We start from the raw sequence: 16,305 nt of genomic DNA, 5'->3' as shown, positions 1-16,305 counted from the left end.
TCACGGCTTAAATATTAAAATATTGCTTTTAATCCATCATAATATATTTTACTTCATCACTTGTTTTAAAGAACTAGAAATGACCATCAAAGAAGCTTAGCCAAGCTCCGGACAAGGCTTTATTCACACACCTCAGGGTATGTGGAAATACAGGGGCGTATCCATAATCCTCACAACGGGGTGGGATATTGTACATCGAAATGAAGGGGTGATTGGACACCGTTGTTTGTAAAATAACAGTAACAACAAAAACAAACCGGGCCATTATTGTATTAAAAACAGACCTGGCAAACTATCAACATTTTTACACTTTTAATGTATAGCTAAACATATTTTTAAACCCCCCAGCTAGAATAGTAAACATCTGTTTTATTTGTTTTAATTTATTTATTAATAATTAATGTATGTGCACCAAAACCCCCCAGCAATTTTGATCTTCCAAAAATACCAACAGAACATGAACATTTGACAGTCGTGCCCGCTATTGGGCACTTTTTTAACAATGCACTTGTATTGGAAGATAATACAATATACTGTTAAATCCACTTTCTCCTTTAACGAAGTATAGCAAGCGTTTCTGACAGTATTATTTAATGTTATTTATATAATATATAATTCCGGTTTGGTGGCATCACTTCTAGTTTAATTGTGTCTACTTTCTACAGTGCACATTACTAGTCTATCATGCAGCTAATTATTAATACATTGTGATGTAGATGTTTGTCTAATAAAAAAATATTTGTGGAAAATATTCAAAACTATATAGCATGCATCATTTACACTTATTGTCAAGGTTAAAAAATAAATATATAATATCTCTTAATGGAGAAACCCATCATCACATTACAGCTGTTAACAATGTTCCATTAAACAGAGGCTTCCGACATTGTGAAATATTCCATTCACGTGCAATTTAAATTCGATGTCCATAAAACTGGATATTCTCGCTCTATATATATTCTAGGCCTGGCTTGTTTTAGTGGCCTTATTTCCTTTTGTGTTTGGGGGGAAAGTTGATTTTAAATTATCCCCAAAGTTGCTCGAATTAAAATTATACTCTATCATAATGTTGATTTGTTTTTAAGTCAAAATAGTTTTATTCGTCTTCCTCTTCCAATGACTGTGCGTGTATATCAATTCCAAATTCCAAAAGAACTTGTCTGAAGGTGTCAGAGCACGGTGCAGTTGGAAGCTTGGGCGCAATACTTGGACGCTTTCGAATAGTTTCCTTGTATTCCTTGAATCGCACTCTGTGAATCTTTCCAGAACATGACGTCTGTGAGCGAACGTCCAGTTCTGATGTATCCATAGAAGCAGACGACTTCGTTGATTTCAATTTAATACAGGGGGCCTTCATCGACATGCAGCTTTGACTTCGATGTTCATTCATGATTTTATCGACGCGAGCAACTCCAAGCATCAAATGAATAATAGTTAAGATTACTGTTTGGACTATGGCCCATTCAGAAAGGAACACGCATGCAGAGGATGCACAAACCGACGATAATTAGTCAGGTAGTGATTCGTCGTCCGCTGTCACTGATGATCATAATTCCATGAATCCGTGAAAGTAGTATTCGATGCTCAAGATGTATTGATAATGATTCATTCAGAAACAGGTACACACGCTGATGATACACACGTTACAGTATTGTGATGTTATAAATAAATTGTATATTTTTGAGTGTATATTTAAAATACTGCACAAAGCGTGCTCATTATACAGACTGCACATTTTAACAAAGACGAAGAAAACTGGAAACATGAAATCCAGGTCTCCTGGCGCTGTAAGACATTTTTTCATCTAGCCCGAAGAAGACGACTGATGGAATATCATGATAGATGTGTTGATGCTCTAATAAAAAGAAGCTTTGAACAAGAATCAAGCTCCCAATGGATACATTCATGCTGAGATGATCAATTACTAATGAGCCTGAATGAGAGGCCGCCTGACGCTGGTGCGTAATTAATTGTTGGTTGGATGATTTATTTATGCGCGAGATTTCTAACCATTCCTAAATAGGATCATGTACACAGCGGCCAATTTAACCCATCTGTGGATGCAAACTTTTAGGTGTCAATCGATTAGGTAAATCACCTCTTGTCACGGTATTTGCAGGGTGTGCCAAAATAATGAGCAACGCTTAAAATGTTTGCACAAACAAGTTCCTTCACTTTAATTTCTTTTTTACGCAGACTCTTTTGGACTTAATACTCACCGGTCTGTCCAATGACTAGTGTGAAGACACTCACTCTAGATTGAATCCGGTATAAAAATATAAACCCAGTACTTGCCGCCATAAACCGAACGAGTTATAAAGGCCAGGGTCCAGTTGTTCAAAGCATAGTTAAATTAACCGCAATTTAGTCTAATATTTTCCTTTTATTCTGTTTGCACAAATACAAAATAAACTTCATATTTGATTATGCATGGATACCTTTGTTTGTTCTAAATCAAATTTCAACATATTTTCAGTTATTTTTTTATATTTATTCAGTCACTGGTTTTGAAAATTTATATTAACCACTGGTTTGAACAAATGACCCCAATATTTTATTTATTTGCGACAAAAGATGTTGATACGATTCTCCGTATATACACAACTACTTGACACAATCATTTATTCTAAAGCAGGATTCTGCACTTCAGTACGAGTATTATCAATGTATAATGACATATACATTTTGGTCGAATGTAATCATCTTGGACTGAGGAGGAAAGGGCTAATGGAAATATTCACCGGTATTACTCAAATACACATGTACATAGGACACTAACCAAAGCTTCTGGGAGGCTAGTGACTTTCTCAAACATTTGCCAACCACAATATTTTTAGTTAAACAGTGCATTCGAGGACATCGTGAACTGTAGAATTCTTAATATTGCTGTAAGCACCATGGGTGGGGTGAAGTCGTTTGTATGAACGTCTTCAAGTAGGAAAGCACATACTGTGACATTTGATAAAGAGAATGGAAATGAGTACATGGGTTTTAGCAGGTGTCGTCAATTCTACGATTTGTCATGCTAAATGTCAGTGCTCTATTAAGTAATATTTTATTTCCAGACCTGTATTTCCTTGACCCCCGCACTCCAAGCATATTTTATATTGTATTATTCGGGGTATTATGTCCCAACCCCTCTAAAAATCATCGCTAGCCAGTGTAGACCCCTCTGCATAATTGTCTGTACACGTGCCTGTGTGTTATGATCCACATCGACTTTAAGGCTGGTATGTTCTGGGTTCACAGCTCAGTGGGGACACGAAGGGCCACTACACTACAATGACCCCTTAGTAACACTGACCGTGGAGATAACATTATCATTAAAACGTTTTACAGGGTACGTTATTTTGAACTAACCCATATGAAATTTTATTTTTATTTTTACCTTGCACACATTTCACTTTATGATAATGTTTTGGTAAAACTATCATATAATTACCTAGTAGTGTTTTATTTATTTATTATTTTTTAAAAACAACATACAATTCGAAAGTGCTAAATTGAATTACGGCCTGCTGGTTATTCAAAACAATAACTGTGTAGTTTTGGGCATATATCGTCAGACAAAAGAGTTACCTCCCCAGTTAAAAGGCTGAATCTGTTGATGCTGCATGACATAATTTAAAAATAAGGTATTATATATACAAAAAACTCACCAACCACAAAAAACCCACCTAAAACACAATCAATCAATAATAAAATATAATTTACAATACAAATTTGGCAAATACCGATATTCCCTAAATAAAAACCACTAATGAAATTCACAAAATTATTAATAATACACATTGCACTGTACTACCTTTCAACAGATAAACAAAACACTAATGAATAAAATGGTGATCACATTTATTCGTTACAAAACTATTTCTCTTCAAACACACTCTAAAGCACACACATTTATCATCAGATTTACTTGCAAACAAGATGTACATGTTTAATCAAATATAAATTATTCTGAAATTTTGTTCATTCAGTAATTTTGACAAACGATCTAGTATACTTGGGGAAAATACAAAATGCATTTAGACTTTCATAGATACTAAAGTTGAGATTCACAATAGTTTTGTCTGTAATTAAAACAATTTGAAGAAACGCTAAATTATTAGTGCTCAAACTGAAATGAAATGTTTAACAGACCCAAATTTACAGTACATGTACATTATGTATTGTTAACGATATATAGTCTGCCTTTTTGATATCCCATGATTATTTTTTTGTTGCCGTTTGATTTTTATGTTTTCTAAAATTTTATTAAAAAGAGAAAATAAACAATGCCTCTAGAATGCAGTGCAAATACTCAAATAAATGCAATTTAAAAACAGTATTGTTAACAGGAATTATTGTGATAAACATTTAGCAAAATTATAATATATTTTGACTTTATACCTCCAATCTCCTACAAACAGCTTATCTTAATATCACTCTGAACAGAATAAAGGGGTAATGTTCAATTAACACACTAGAAACTATAGCATACTTTATTAACACATCTATAAAAAATTACATCGTAAAAGAATAACCCAATAAGATTAATAAATCGAGACAAAAATCCACAAAAGTCTATAAAGCCTGAGTCTTTAATATTGTATCATTGTATAAACATCTAAAATTTCATTACACAATACAAAATGCACAAAGATTGTGTGCAGCACAATCTTAAATTACCCTACTCCATCTCCAATTCAGTCAATACAAATGTATATCAGTTATGTATAAAGTAACATTATTTTGGCTTTTCTTCTTGGGACAAACCAGGTACGATTTCATATTCTTTATATGTAGGAAACCGAGCTGAAAAAAAAGAGAAAAAAAAAGAGCATGGTTTATTAAAAGACAAAAATAAAACTTATCAATGGAATCAATGAATCAATGGAATAAAAAACACAAGATCTGGAACAGGTATTGTTAATGATGATTTTGTAGACCATATTTTTAAAGGTTAGTACAAAAGCTAACTCTTCACAATCGTTGTAATGGCAAGACCTATATAGCACAAACATGGTCGTTATAAAGAGGATTGACCATACATATATGTAAGAAAACCAGGCTTTACAAATGTAGTCCTATTATATTTAAATGAATACAATAAAATATATATCAATTAATTGTTATAAAACTGGGATTCAGTGCAGATTCAATATCATCTAATTGCCAGTAAGTGCATATACAGCAGTATTATTTTAAATTATACGTTTCTTTTAAATCATAGTTATGACATTAGCTTCAGTTATTTCAAGCAAGATCACTAATACTGGTAACATACTTTTCTGAGATTCTGGATTCACCTTGGCAGTGTAATCAGGTGAAGGTAAGTCAGATGTGGTACTCTCCTGTAAAGAAAATACAGACAGATATAACAGACATTTTCATTTCTCTAAATCACACAACATAACTGTCATTAGTTGTGGATCTATAGTCCGTCACATCCTCCTACAAAAATGTTTTTGTAAATAATTTCAGTTTGAATTGATGTAAGAAGAAAAGTAAAAGTGTTTTGAAAAAACCCAACCAAAAGACCCCCAACTATTTTTGTGTGTAATTTAAAATACAATCGGCTCAGAAATAAATAACTTCAAGTAAATTCCACAGTATGAATAAAAAGGCGTTCCCTGTGGGAAGGACTATAGATGCAAGCAGATTGTCACAAAAATTTTGACTTCAATTTAATGCATTAACAAGGGATCTTTATTATGCAGTTTGCCAAAGACACGGCAATATATACCATGACTCTTGCTGCACCAGTCGTGGCACACTGACTAGGACCTGAAAACTCCCAAGGGTGATTGATACTATGACCCACTGCACCTCAAAATTACCAAATAATCAATTATTTCTAAATCAATGTGTTCTAGTGCCACTGTGGTGTCATTTTAAAAACAAAACAAAGTTTAACTTTATAGTCTTACCCATGTCACTTCCTTTCCTCTTAACAAAACTAATGAAATGTGTATCATAATTAATATAATTAATAAAATATAATAGAACAATCAATAAATCATTTCCTTATTGTTTAATACTATAATTAAATAACCTATTTAAGATAAGATACATATTATTTCACATTTATGCTTTTAGGAATAGACAACTTGTACAAGGAATGGAGGACTTGAATTTTCTATATCTAAACTTGTGATGTGTGAAAACCATATTTACACTCATTGCTTCACAATTCATGAAAATATAATCTTTACACATCATTGGTTGACATACAAATTGCATTAGAAAAACCCATGAAGTAGTCTCTGCATGCTTCATTGTTCAGGCTGTCTCAGGTGTTTACTTATTTGCTATTATTTATAGGTTGTTCATTAACGAACCAGATCTTTGTGAACCAGATCTTTGCGATCAAGTCATGCTATCAGATTTAAGGTTTTAAATACTGTTAAGTAATCTAGGTGCATGTCTGTTCCCACGGATATTCCCATTCAGTGAGGGCATTCTGATTCTGGGAAGCCACAGGTACTATCAGCAAAACATATTTTAATAACTTTACCAATTTGGCCTTTTCTTCCAACTGTTTCGCTCTTTCAATTGTTCTCATCATGATAGCATAATTCATATCTATTTCCTGTCAAAAAAAGTAAAATAAAAATTAAATTGATCAATTCACCTTAATGGATCTATTTTCTGGAATCAAAATAAGTGATTAAATTACAATAGTCAATAATATTGTGACAAAGCTCCCACCCAGAGCAAGTTTTAATGACTCAATGGGTAAGTGTAAGGCCACTACAGCCTCTTTTCTCTCACTAACCGCTAACAATTAACAACTAACTCACTGTCCTGGACAGACAGCCCAGACAGCTGAGGTGTGTGTCCAGTAGTGTTGGGAATCGACTGGAATTCCATCATCAATCATCGGTTATAGTCGGTTGGCACCAACTGATCAACTTTCAATTACACAATCGGTTAGAATTATATAAACATAATTTGAATAATAAGGGTCATGTACCTATTGCCATGTTCACTATTTAATATATCTTTTTATTTATGCCGGCGTAAAAATAAACATTAACCCCAACATATTTAAATCAATTATAGCATCTAAATTGGGGGTACAATTATAGTTAACATTTTCCCACACAGTCGATTATGAATTTTTATAATTGATCATCAAATCGGTAGAGCCAAACCAATCAATTTTCAATTATAATCGATCTTTGGAACATCACTAGTGCCCAGGACAGCGTACTTGAACCTTAATTGGATATAAGCATGACACTAAATTGAAATGAAATGAATGAAATTCCTCTTGAACTTTACTTGGTAATCGACTTGTGTAGTTGAAGGGAAATAACTCCACTTTTCAAAAATTAAAACTATAATTGTTCTCAGGTGAAATTTAATACAGGACTTGAACATAGGAATTTTTTACCCTTAGTCAAAATGCTCAAGCTAAGCAATTATCAGCATGCCTATAGCAATTCTAAACCAATAACTTTTGTAACAAATAAACACAAAAGTAAAACCCCAAAATTATCCCTTCAAAAAAAGGGCAATAATTTGTATCCAGCAGCAACGAAGTGCCTTCAGTAAAGCCCTTGATCTATAGAAATTCATACTGGAAAAGGCTTGTTTAATCTCAGGGCAGCATGGTGCTGTTTAAGGCCAGATGGTGCTAGACTATATAATAAGGCATGGTGCTGCACCATGCTAAAACAAGCTAGGGAAAACACCAATGTTATGAAACACCTCACCTCTTGAGAAGGAGGATCGGCTCGTCTTCTGTTCAACCAAGCTGAAAACAAATCAGGCTACATTAGCAAGAAAATCTTCTTGTGCAGAGCAGAAAATGCCACATACATGTATGGTCTAAACAAGATTCCAGTTACACAATCACTCACTCTTGCTCCCTCTCTCCCTGTCTCTCTCTCTCTCTCTCTCTCTCTCTCTCTCTCTCTCTCTCTCTCTCTCTCTCTCTCTCTCTCTCTCTCTCTTCCTCTCTCTCTCTCTCTCTCTCTCTCTCTCTCTGTGTGTGTGTGTGTGTGTCTTGATCAAGAAAATTGAAATTGTTGTGGACATCAATGGGGATGGAGCAGATTCCTGGCAGACTATTTTCATCCAAATTAATCATCTGATAATAAAAATTACTTTTAATAGATTAGTCGTTTAAAAAAACAAAAAACAAAAACTGGATATTAAATTATAAGTTGAAATAGGTCCTAGTTTGTAACAGTAACTGAAGATCAGTTTTAATCTGAATAGCCAATAATTAACTAGGTAATAGTTAATTCATAACAGATTTGTTGTTCATAAAAACCCCAGCAACACTATGTAAGCTAATTGTGCAACAAACAATTGCTTGCATAGAATTTGTAACCACATTATCGTTTATTCAAACTACATGTATGAAACAATGCCCAACTGGTCATCAGCCCATAGAAACACAATTAATTATTAATCAATAAAAAAACCTAATTTGATTTAGTCAAAATTCAAGGCTTGCGAGTGACAGAAAGAAGGCAACAGATGTTTCTCAAAACACACAATATGCTTTCTGATCATTAGTTTCACAACCACCTTTTGCTTTCCACCTTATTTTTGACAGTATTACATTATTATTGAGAATTCATAATTTTCAACAGTGATAATATAAATCCACATTATCCACATTTTCCTGCAAGTCTTCTGCATTGATGTTTAACAAAAGTTACACTACAAGTCTAATTTATGAGGACTAAGTTTGAGACTAATTTCTAGAATACCTCCTAATTTCTGCCATTTGCTTCCATCTTAACATTTGAGAAGCAAAGATTGCTTTCCACTTCACAAAATTAATTTCGAGCCATGCAATATACAGAGTATAATACACAAGTTACCAGTTATTATCAATTTTATGTCCTGAGTGAAATAATTTTTAGTTGTCACGAGCTTTAGTGAGTGACAAATGAAAATTATTTCATGAGGGACATAAATTTTATAATAACTGGTATCGAGTTTGTTATTCTATTTATTACCGTACCCCAGCTATTTTTTCTCTAAAAGCCTTTATTTTCGATGCACGTACATGTACACAAACGAAGTAAACCACTTTACATACTGTTCTGAATATTGCTATAATTTACTGACGTTCACAGATAATTTTCAAAAACAAACATTCTCTTTTTCTCGCTAACAATTCTATAATGAATTGCATTAAAATTATATTTTGTTATCAATTTAGCACTGAAAAGTCGTGAACACAAACTCTTTAAATTTCATGATTTCATTTTGTGTGTTTGCCAAATCGAGATGTCATATTTAGTACCAACAAGGTCCAATGCAGAATATTTCTCACTGAGAAAATATGGAAAATATTTTCCCTGTTATGAGTGACCGCTGGGGTAAAAAAACAATACACTTGTAGGATAATAATAATATAAATTCAGGGTTATCTCTGTCACTCACCAAATTTGCAACTTGCGAATTTCAAAAACAACTGGCAAATTTTATTTTAATTTGTCAAAATAATTTCAAGTATTAATTGAAATTTTGCTACAAAAATAACCCTGTTTCTGCAATTTTTGAAGTTTAATAAATAATTTGCCTTAATTTTCTGCTGATCCAGAGCTAGCCCTGAAATTTAAAGACAAAAACGATTACTTAGTTCTTACAATTCCATTCTGTAGGAACTTCGGGTACTCTGAACTGGTCAGGATCGAGTGGCTCAACCCATCGGCTAGGTCGGAGTCCTGTACCTGGAACTACAATACAATTTGTTAAAAATCAACAAGACAGAATAATTAACAGATCAGGTTATTCTACCTAACAACTATGTGTGTCACATAATTCAACTAAAGCTAAAAGACTATGAAAACTTGTATATATTATTGTAATCCTGAATAACAGTATCATTAAAGATCCAGACCCTGATTTCAACCTGTGAAAATGGATACTATGTTTGGTTAATCTACAAACCTGTAACACATCTGGGTAGTTACAATTAACAGTGAGACAAAAGTCTGTGACGTTAAAATGGGGAAATACCTTAAAGGGACACACCCTAGTTATGTTTATTTGTTAACCATTACAGCGTTGTTTTACGCTATTAAACCCCATTTTTCACAAATAAAATTGCACTTTACTTACATTTTATTATTTAGAATACACATTTCCATTCACCTGAAGTGCTTTTTGGTAATCCTGATGTTTGTAAAACCACGAAATGCATTTTTTGCATTTTTTCACAAGACGTGTTGTCGAGAAAAAACCGTTAAGCAAGCGAGGTCCAATCTATTTTTAGAGGGGATATTTCCATTTCAATGTCACAGATGTTGGTATATCACGTGACCGTTATCATTTTGGTTCGGTTTGTTTTCTCGTGCACGGTTCGCGCAATCAACATCCGATTTGTTGTTGTTCATTTGTGAGATTTTTCTTCACAGTTCGTGAACATTTTCAGTAACAATAAAGTTCAGACAAGTAAGTGTCTCAATACAAAATGTTACAAACCCTTAAAACCAATAATTTTGCTAAGTCTTACGATATCTGGAGAGAGGATACAACCAGGACAGAATAGTTGGAACATGTCCAGGAGAGGTGAAACGAACGCACCCCAAGTCTGTGAAATTTGTCGTGACGTAGGCATTGTTGTGCTTCAAGCGACATCTACCAGTGACATCAGAATACTAACTTTCAAAATTATTTCAAGCAATTGGGACATGGGGATTCCCATGGTATTTATCGATATAAAACCTGCTTTTTCACTCCATTTGATAAAAATGTGATCTAAGTGTGTTACAGGTTTGTAGATTAACCAAATTATAATTTATTTTCGCTGGATGGAACTAGGGTGTGCGGCTTTAAAAATAGACTAGAATGTTTCTCCATAACCTTTACTTCTTAGAGGTATGTGCATTTTAAAAATAAGAAAAATGAATATTATGGCATTAGAAACACAGATGACATCAATTATTCATATGTGACATAATTTTTGATAATATTTTGTACATCACTACACAGCTGTAGACTTTGGAGAAAAATCACACAAACTGTGTAACTATTCAAGGGACTTAACTCAATTTTCCTTTTAGCCAAAAAGCAGAATTTTGAATGGGTTTTTTTCAAAACAAAATTGAACCAGACATAATGTCACCTCCTAAACACAACAAACTTAGCAACTACGCAGCTTTTTTTTTTGGGGGGGGGGGGGGGGGGGTTTGGTTTTAACTATATTATAATTAAAGTTAACCTTTTAGGACAAAGTTATAAGTTAACAGTATAACAGCCGTAATAACTGAACAATTTTACACTGTCTAAAGCTAGAATTCCAGGTGTAGGACAAATTTTTGTGGCAGATTTATGCGTGATGAAATGTATGTGGTTTCTTATGCTGTAAATCCTATCACACCATGTAGCGATTCATTCCGGATAAGCACACAAATCACATGCTCACGACATCAAAGTGACATCATCATATAGGCAAAGAATTTGTTTTCAGTTACCTTTTATATTCATTAATTTCCTTACAAGGTGACAAAAAAATGCCAAAATCGAAATCTTCTCCTGCAGAGGTAAAAATGTTAATAGAATTGGTGTGTGAGCTGTATATTTTATATATGTTGGCTATAATGATTAATGGTAGTTCAAAAACAAATATTGATTCATTCAGAACATGGACATGTTTGGAACCATGTTTCAAATAGAACTTGGCACGAAATGATTATACAATGCATTGCTTACAGTATATATGGAATATAACAAACCAGATACCACATAAGCATCCTGCATAACTGCCATATATAAAGTAAAACACATAAGCTTGGCGCAATCATGTACACGGAACCCTAGCTTAAACTAGTTAAACTATAGTCCTTCCCAGCCTCCATGAATAATGTTTTTTTTGTTTTTGAATTAATAATTTTAGTTGATTTGACGGAGAGAGAAAAAGAGAGAGAGAGAGAGAGAGAGAGAGAGAGAGAGAGAGAGAGAGAGAGAGAGAGAGAGAGATAGAGAGAGAGAGAACCCACCCCAAAACCCCACTATTTGTGTGCAATTTCGAAAACAATCGGCTCAAAAATAAATAACTTGTAGTACATTCTATTGTATCAAAAAGGCGTTTCATGTGGGCAAGAATACAGAGTACAGTCATCGTATCCTCCCCCCCCCCCCCCCCCCCAACACCACACCGGTCTGCTTTAAATATTACTTGTATCCTTTTCGTAGTATTTATTTCCTAAATGGTCCGTCCCAACTAATTTAACCGGCTGTCTCGGAGCATGAAGTGAAATACGGAGGTTCTTAAAAATCCTTTCAAATATGCCAATTTGCTTTGACATCACACTTTCGTTTTGTCGTATATCAACATCCGGAACAACGACAGACTAACATTTCTGAACGTTATATAACATCTGGTGCGATTGGTTAGTCTTATGTAGCTAAACCAATCATTTACAAGATCTCTTCATATGTTCGACTTCCTCACGTTCTTCTTCGTCATTGCAATTCCTCCAATAACAAGTTAACCCAAAATAACAGAAACATTATATTAAAACCATGCATAAATACGTACAAAAATATAATAATAATAATAATAATAATAATAATAATAATAATAGTGATAGTAATAATAATAATATACATCAACGCCTCCGACCGTCTGTCTGCCCATGCATACACTATACATACATACATACATACATACATACATACATACATACAAACACTATACATACATACATACATACACTATACATACATACATACATACATACATACATACATACACCATACATACAAAAATGTAGTATATCTAATCACCTGTAATTTATGTAAAAAAACAGTACGTAGGACAAACGCAAAACCTACTGAGAATTAGAGCAGTTTGTCACAAGTATGATATTCGGCATGAAGTTGACACCCCTGTCGCCAATCATTTCAATCTACCTGACCATTCGTTAGATGAAAATTTTGAAATAATTCCAATTGAACAACCCCTGATACTTGGTTCAAAAGACGAAACAGACCTCTTGAGACTTGAACGAGAGGCCTTATAGATTCGTACATTACAGACAAAACAGCCGTTTGGAGTCAACGTTGAATCTGGTAAAGCCGTAAAAAGAGATAAAATAATATTTCCAATAATTTACAGTCGACGTAGCGTTGATATTGTTAAACTTATGAAGGAGGAGTTTTTAAATCTGCAAACGGTTATGAAAAACCCTATTACAGCACGTCCGGATATTGCATACAGAAAAAATCCAAGTCTCAAGGATATCTTAGTCTCCACCCGACTACCCGCCGCCTAAGCCTGCGTCTAAGCCTCTAAACCAGTCCACTTTTCAGCGGTTGGTTTGTTGTTATCCCTTTCCTAACAATTTTTAAAACAAACAAATACATCGTAGTTGGCTGATAAACAAAACATAGTACTAGCCGAATAAATTTAAAACAAGACTGACCGAAAAACAGTTTTATTTTGTATATCACAACGGTCAATTTAAAATCAATTTCGAATCCCTGGGGCAAAATTAGAAAATAACATTTTTTTTTGTTTTAAAAAAAATTCCTGAGCCAGTGCGTTTATTCATACATACATACATACATGCATGCATACATGCATACATACACACATTCTCACATACACACAGATATACAGACTTTTATTTTCCAGCGATGCCCATAAGCAATCGATGTTTCTTTAGGTTTGACACTGTTAGTTATAGCCAGTGCACCACGACTGGCATATCAAAGGCCATGGTATGTACTACCCTGTCTGTGGGATGGTGCATATAAAAGATCCCTTGCTGCTAATCGAAAAGAGTAGCCCATGAAGTGGCGACAGCGGGTTTCCTCTCTCAATATCTGTGTGGTCCTTAACCATATGTCTGACGCTATATAACCGTAAATAAAATGTGTTGAGTGCGTCATTAAATAAAACATTTCCTTCCTGTTAGTTATGTGTTAGCTTGTAGTGCTTTATGCACTGAATGAAAATCCAGTAGAGCCTTTAAATATTCTTATATTGAAACTGTAAAGCGTGAGTTCAAAACAGTGTACGCCTATTTAAGGGTTCAGCCACTGTCATTCTATCAAGGGAGAACTATATCCGAGAAGCCCATCGACAGCTTAATAGTTAAAGTAGGCACAGCTATAATTTTGGCCTGACAATTGTGAAAAGTTCAATGCAATTATTCAATGTCTAAAAGATCAGGGACATATTAATAAAAAAACAAGTAAAATATTTAGAAGCCAGGTCACAATCACAAACCCGGAAATTTTATCTACTTCCACAAATTCACAAGCCAGTCGATACATGAACCGATATTAACACACCACCCGGTCGTCCAGTAGTTTCAGACAGTGGGCCAGAATCGTACAATATTTCAGAATACATAGACTTTCACTTAAAACTCATTGCAAATAGACATGAAAAGTTTTGTGAAAACACTGAAGACTTTTTGGATGTAACAATTTATAAAGGTACACAGTTTGAAACATCAGGTTACCTAGACTACAAAGTGTTTTTCAAACCCACAGACACACACCAACTTCTCCACTGCAAGTCTTTTCACCCATGCCACACTTTTAAAGGCATTGTTAAATCTCAGATTATTAGATTTCACAGAAATTCGAGTAACAAAAAAAAATTCAATGAGGCTTATTCAACGGTGTTTAGTGCTTTAAAACCTAAGGGATATTCAAAACGGTTTTTAAGAAAAATTAAATCTGAAACTGTTTGAGATTTATAAAATCCCCTTAGGGCAACTGAAGACTATAAACCATACAATCTTCGGCATAACCAATCACCTCAAATAAGCACTGGCTCCTCTGCTGCTTGTGACAAAACCAGTGTAGACTTCATAACTTACTTAAAACGCAGTCGACTTTCAAATGTCAACAGACCAAAATTGAATATCAAATTCGGACAGACATGAACTGTGATTTAAAAAATGTAGTATATCTAATCACCTGTAATTTATATACAAATCAGTACGTAGGACAAACACAAAACCAACTGAGAATTAGAGCAGTTTGTCACAAGTATGATATTCGGCATGAAGTTGACACCCCTGTCGCCAATCACTTCAATCTACCTGACCATTCGTTAGATGAAACTTTTGAAATAATTCCAATTGAACAACCCCTGATACTTGGTTCAAACGACGAAACAGACCTCTTGAGACCTGAACGAGAGGCCTTCTGGATCCATACATTACAGACAAAACAGCCATTTGGGATCAATGTTGAATCTGGTAAAGCCGTAGAAAGAGATAAAATAATTTTTCCAATAATTTACAGTCGACGTAACGTTGATATTGGTAAACTTATGAAGGAGTAATTTTTAAATCTGCAAACAGTTATAAAAAATCCTATTACAGCACGTCCGGTTATTGCATACAGAAACAAATCCAAGTCTCTCGGATATTTTAGCTCCACACGACTACCCGCCGCCTAAGCCTGCGTCTAAGCCTCTAAACAAGACCATTTTTCAGCGGTTGGTTTATTTGTTATCCCTATTCCTAACAATCTTCTAAAAACGAATACATCGTATTCGGCTGATAAACAAAACATAGTACTAGCCAAATAAATTTAAAACAAGACTGACCGAAAAACAGTTATATTTTGTATATAACAACGGTCAACTTAAAATCAATTTCGAATCCCTGGGGCAAAATTAGAAAATAACAATTTTTTTTGTTTTAAAAAAAATTCCTGAGCCAGTGCGTTTATTCATACATACATACATACATGCATGCATACATGCATACATACACACATTCTCACATACACACAGATATACAGACTTTTATTTTCCAGCGATGCCCATAAGCAATCGATGTTTCTTTAGGTTTGACACTGTTAGTTATAGCCAGTGCACCACGACTGGCATATCAAAGGCCATGGTATGTACTACCCTGTCTGTGGGATGGTGCATATAAAAGATCCCTTGCTGCTAAATCGAAAAGAGTAGCCCATGAAGTGGCGACAGCGGGTTTCCTCTCTCAATATCTGTGTGGTCCTTAACCATATGTCTGACGCTATATAACCGTAAATAAAATGTGTTGAGTGCGTCATTAAATAAAACATTTCCTTCCTGTTAGTTATGTGTTAGCTTGTAGTGCTTTATGCACTGAATGAAAATCCAGTAGAGCCTTTAAATATTCTTATATTGAAACTGTAAAGCGTGAGTTCAAAACAGTGTACGCCTATTTAAGGGTTCAGCCACTGTCATTCTATCAAGGGAGAACTATATCCGAGAAGCCCATCGACAGCTTAATAGTTAAAGTAGGCACAGCTATAATTTTGGCCTGACAATTGTGAAAAGTTCAATGCAATTATTCAATGTCTAAAAGATCAGGGACATATTAATAAAAAAAACAA

The 16,305-nt window shown here is 34.2% G+C and overlaps 1 protein-coding gene across 1 annotated transcript; it reads right to left on the bottom strand.

Annotated features, from left to right (window-relative positions):
- Nucleotides 1-3,835: 3,835 nt before the first annotated feature.
- On the bottom strand, nt 3,836-12,314 carry LOC121374003 (NADH dehydrogenase [ubiquinone] 1 alpha subcomplex assembly factor 2-like). Its single transcript, XM_041500866.1, has 6 exons — nt 12,134-12,314; nt 9,600-9,689; nt 7,704-7,744; nt 6,500-6,574; nt 5,270-5,336; nt 3,836-4,797 (listed from the first exon to the last, which is right to left on the bottom strand). Exons 1-6 carry the CDS (start codon nt 12,261-12,263, stop codon nt 4,730-4,732), a joined length of 471 nt encoding a protein of 156 aa, XP_041356800.1. The 5' UTR covers nt 12,264-12,314; the 3' UTR covers nt 3,836-4,729.
- Nucleotides 12,315-16,305: the final 3,991 nt, after the last annotated feature.

Source organism: Gigantopelta aegis, chromosome 6 (genome assembly GCF_016097555.1).
Source record: "Gigantopelta aegis isolate Gae_Host chromosome 6, Gae_host_genome, whole genome shotgun sequence".
NCBI classification, from domain to species: domain Eukaryota; kingdom Metazoa; phylum Mollusca; class Gastropoda; order Neomphalida; family Peltospiridae; genus Gigantopelta; species Gigantopelta aegis.
Note: the sequence above shows the minus strand (reverse complement) of the source record. Positions and strands in the feature narration are given on the sequence as shown.

Excerpts from the sequence above, each read along its gene's own strand:
- LOC121374003 (XM_041500866.1), bottom strand. The coding sequence starts at position 12,263 with ATGTCAAAGCAAATTGGCATATTTGAAAGGATTTTTAAGAACCTCCGT. Across the intron at positions 7,745-9,599 it reads AGTTCCTACAGAATGGAATT|CTTGGTTGAACAGAAGACGA; the intron begins GTAAGAACTAAG and ends ATTTGTTTTCAG. Across the intron at positions 5,337-6,499 it reads TGGAAGAAAAGGCCAAATTG|GAGAGTACCACATCTGACTT; the intron begins GTAAAGTTATTA and ends TTTTCTTTACAG.